A 1,975-nucleotide genomic window follows, 5' to 3' on the forward strand; every position below is an offset into this window, starting at 1 on the left:
ATCATTACTCCAGTCTGCAGTGTCACATGATCCTTCAGAAATCATTCTAATATACTGATTTGCTGCTCTAGACACATTTTTTACTATTATCAGTTTTGAAGTTGTGCTTGTTTTTTTTTTAAGTTGTGAATTTTTTTTTTTTTTTATGCATTTATTTGAAAATGAAATCATTTGTAGTAATGTAAATGCCTTTATTCTCATTTTTGAAATATTTACATGTATTTACATGTATATATTTATATTCATATAAATTATATAATATATAAATATATTTAATATATAAACTTAACATATTTTTCTTAAATATATACATGCATGTGTATTTATATATGCATAATAAATATACACAGTACACACACCTATATTATGTATAGCACTAATATAAATGCAAATATAATAATAATAAAAATTAAATTGTATCAAATTCTAAAATATCTAATGTTTTCAGAAATATCACATATTTTTTTCTACATTATAGCATGTTTACTGGTAATTCATATTAAATGCAGTTATATTGAATTTCTTTTTACTTCCTTCAATTCAAATTATAATTCTGCATCCTGTTTGCTACCTCAATACAAATTAAAGAATTAAGTTGGAATTCAAAAGGCATTCTAAATGAACACTTTGGGAAATCTATACCCAAAATAAAAAAGAAACGGTTATAACAGATTTGTGTTGTTTTCAGATTGTGGCGTATCAGCCGTATGGTAAAGCAGTGGACTGGTGGTCGTATGGAGTCCTGCTCTATGAGATGCTGGCTGGGCAGGTAATTTTTCATCCTCTGCTTCCCTGAGCCTTTAATTTTGTCCTTTTCTCAATAGATCTTCATCCCCGGCGCCCTCTCCCTCTGTCTCTTTTCATCAGCCTCCTTTTGATGGTATAGATGAGGAGGAGCTGTTTCAGTCCATCATGGAACAGAGCGTTTCATATCCGAAGAGTCTCTCTCGGGAGGCTGTGGCCATCTGCAAAGGGGTAATCTACTTCCTGTTCTTTCATCTCTGCTGTCTTCATACTTTGCTCACAGTGCATGCACAGGGCAATCTATCCCATCTTTAATACTAACACAACTGCTAAAAAAATTGACTTAAATTAGCATACGATTTTTTTTTCTGACATTCTTTCTCCATCTGTTTCTCTCCCAGCTCCTCACCAAGAACCCTGCTAAGCGTTTGGGTGGAGGAGAGGATGCAGAGAGAGAGCTGCGGGAGCATCCTTTTTTCCGCTGGATAGACTGGGACCGACTGGAGAGACTGGAGACACAGCCTCCCTTCAAACCCAGAAGTGTCAGTATCACCTATCACAACACCTGTCTCTGTGTGCGGGTCAGGCTTTACCCCAGAAATGCCCCACAATGATAGAATAACATCTGGATTATTAAACATGCTCAATAATGTCTTTACAAAAATGTAAAAATATAAAAAGCTTGGTGTGATGATTTGGTTTTGGGGTAGGGGAAACAAAAAAAATCATTATCTAAAATAAAAACAGTAGAAGAAAATGGAAACTCCGCACCATGAAAGAAAAAAAAGTTTATTAAATAAGTAAATGGATGGGTGGATTGGTTGATTGATTGATTGATAAACATTATATTAAACCTCCCTTTAGGGACAACTACTGGGGATACATTATTCATTCATTCAGTAATTAAAAAGATAGTTGTTTTTAAACTCCAAATTGGTTTTCTTAGATAGATAGATAGATAGATAGATAGATATAATAAAATAAATTATTTAAATTATAAATAAATGCTAGATAGATAATTATATATAATATATAAACTATATGCTTATATTGCTATATATTATATAAAATTTTTTTTACCGTAAACACATTAGCTTTTCATTTGCTTAACTGTATTATAGTTATTATAATTAACTTTACATAGAACCAACAGAAGTTGTGGTATGTCCTCATTTTCTTATGGAGATCAATGTTGTGTGTGTGTGTGTGTGTGTGTGTGTGTGTGTGTGTG

General features: G+C 32.3%; 1 protein-coding gene across 5 annotated transcripts in view; it reads left to right on the plus strand.

The window, feature by feature from the left end:
• LOC107692563 (protein kinase C alpha type-like) overlaps positions 1–1,975 on the plus strand; it is a 32,389-nt gene that overhangs the window by 29,532 nt on the left and 882 nt on the right. For 3 of the 5 annotated variants that reach the window (XM_016491655.1, XM_016491657.1, XM_016491656.1), the window contains 3 exons: positions 689–769; positions 868–975; positions 1,146–1,286. In XM_016491655.1, the coding sequence (XP_016347141.1) occupies positions 689–769; positions 868–975; positions 1,146–1,286 (330 nt within the window). Of the gene's footprint in view, positions 1–688; positions 770–867; positions 976–1,145; positions 1,287–1,975 lie in introns of those variants that run through there. The other 2 variants (XR_001634657.1, XM_016491659.1) reach the window with 2 other exon arrangements.

The sequence above is a fragment of the Sinocyclocheilus anshuiensis genome, unplaced genomic scaffold (genome assembly GCF_001515605.1).
Source record: "Sinocyclocheilus anshuiensis isolate Anshui unplaced genomic scaffold, SAMN03320099.WGS_v1.1 scaffold831, whole genome shotgun sequence".
Classification (NCBI taxonomy): domain Eukaryota; kingdom Metazoa; phylum Chordata; class Actinopteri; order Cypriniformes; family Cyprinidae; genus Sinocyclocheilus; species Sinocyclocheilus anshuiensis.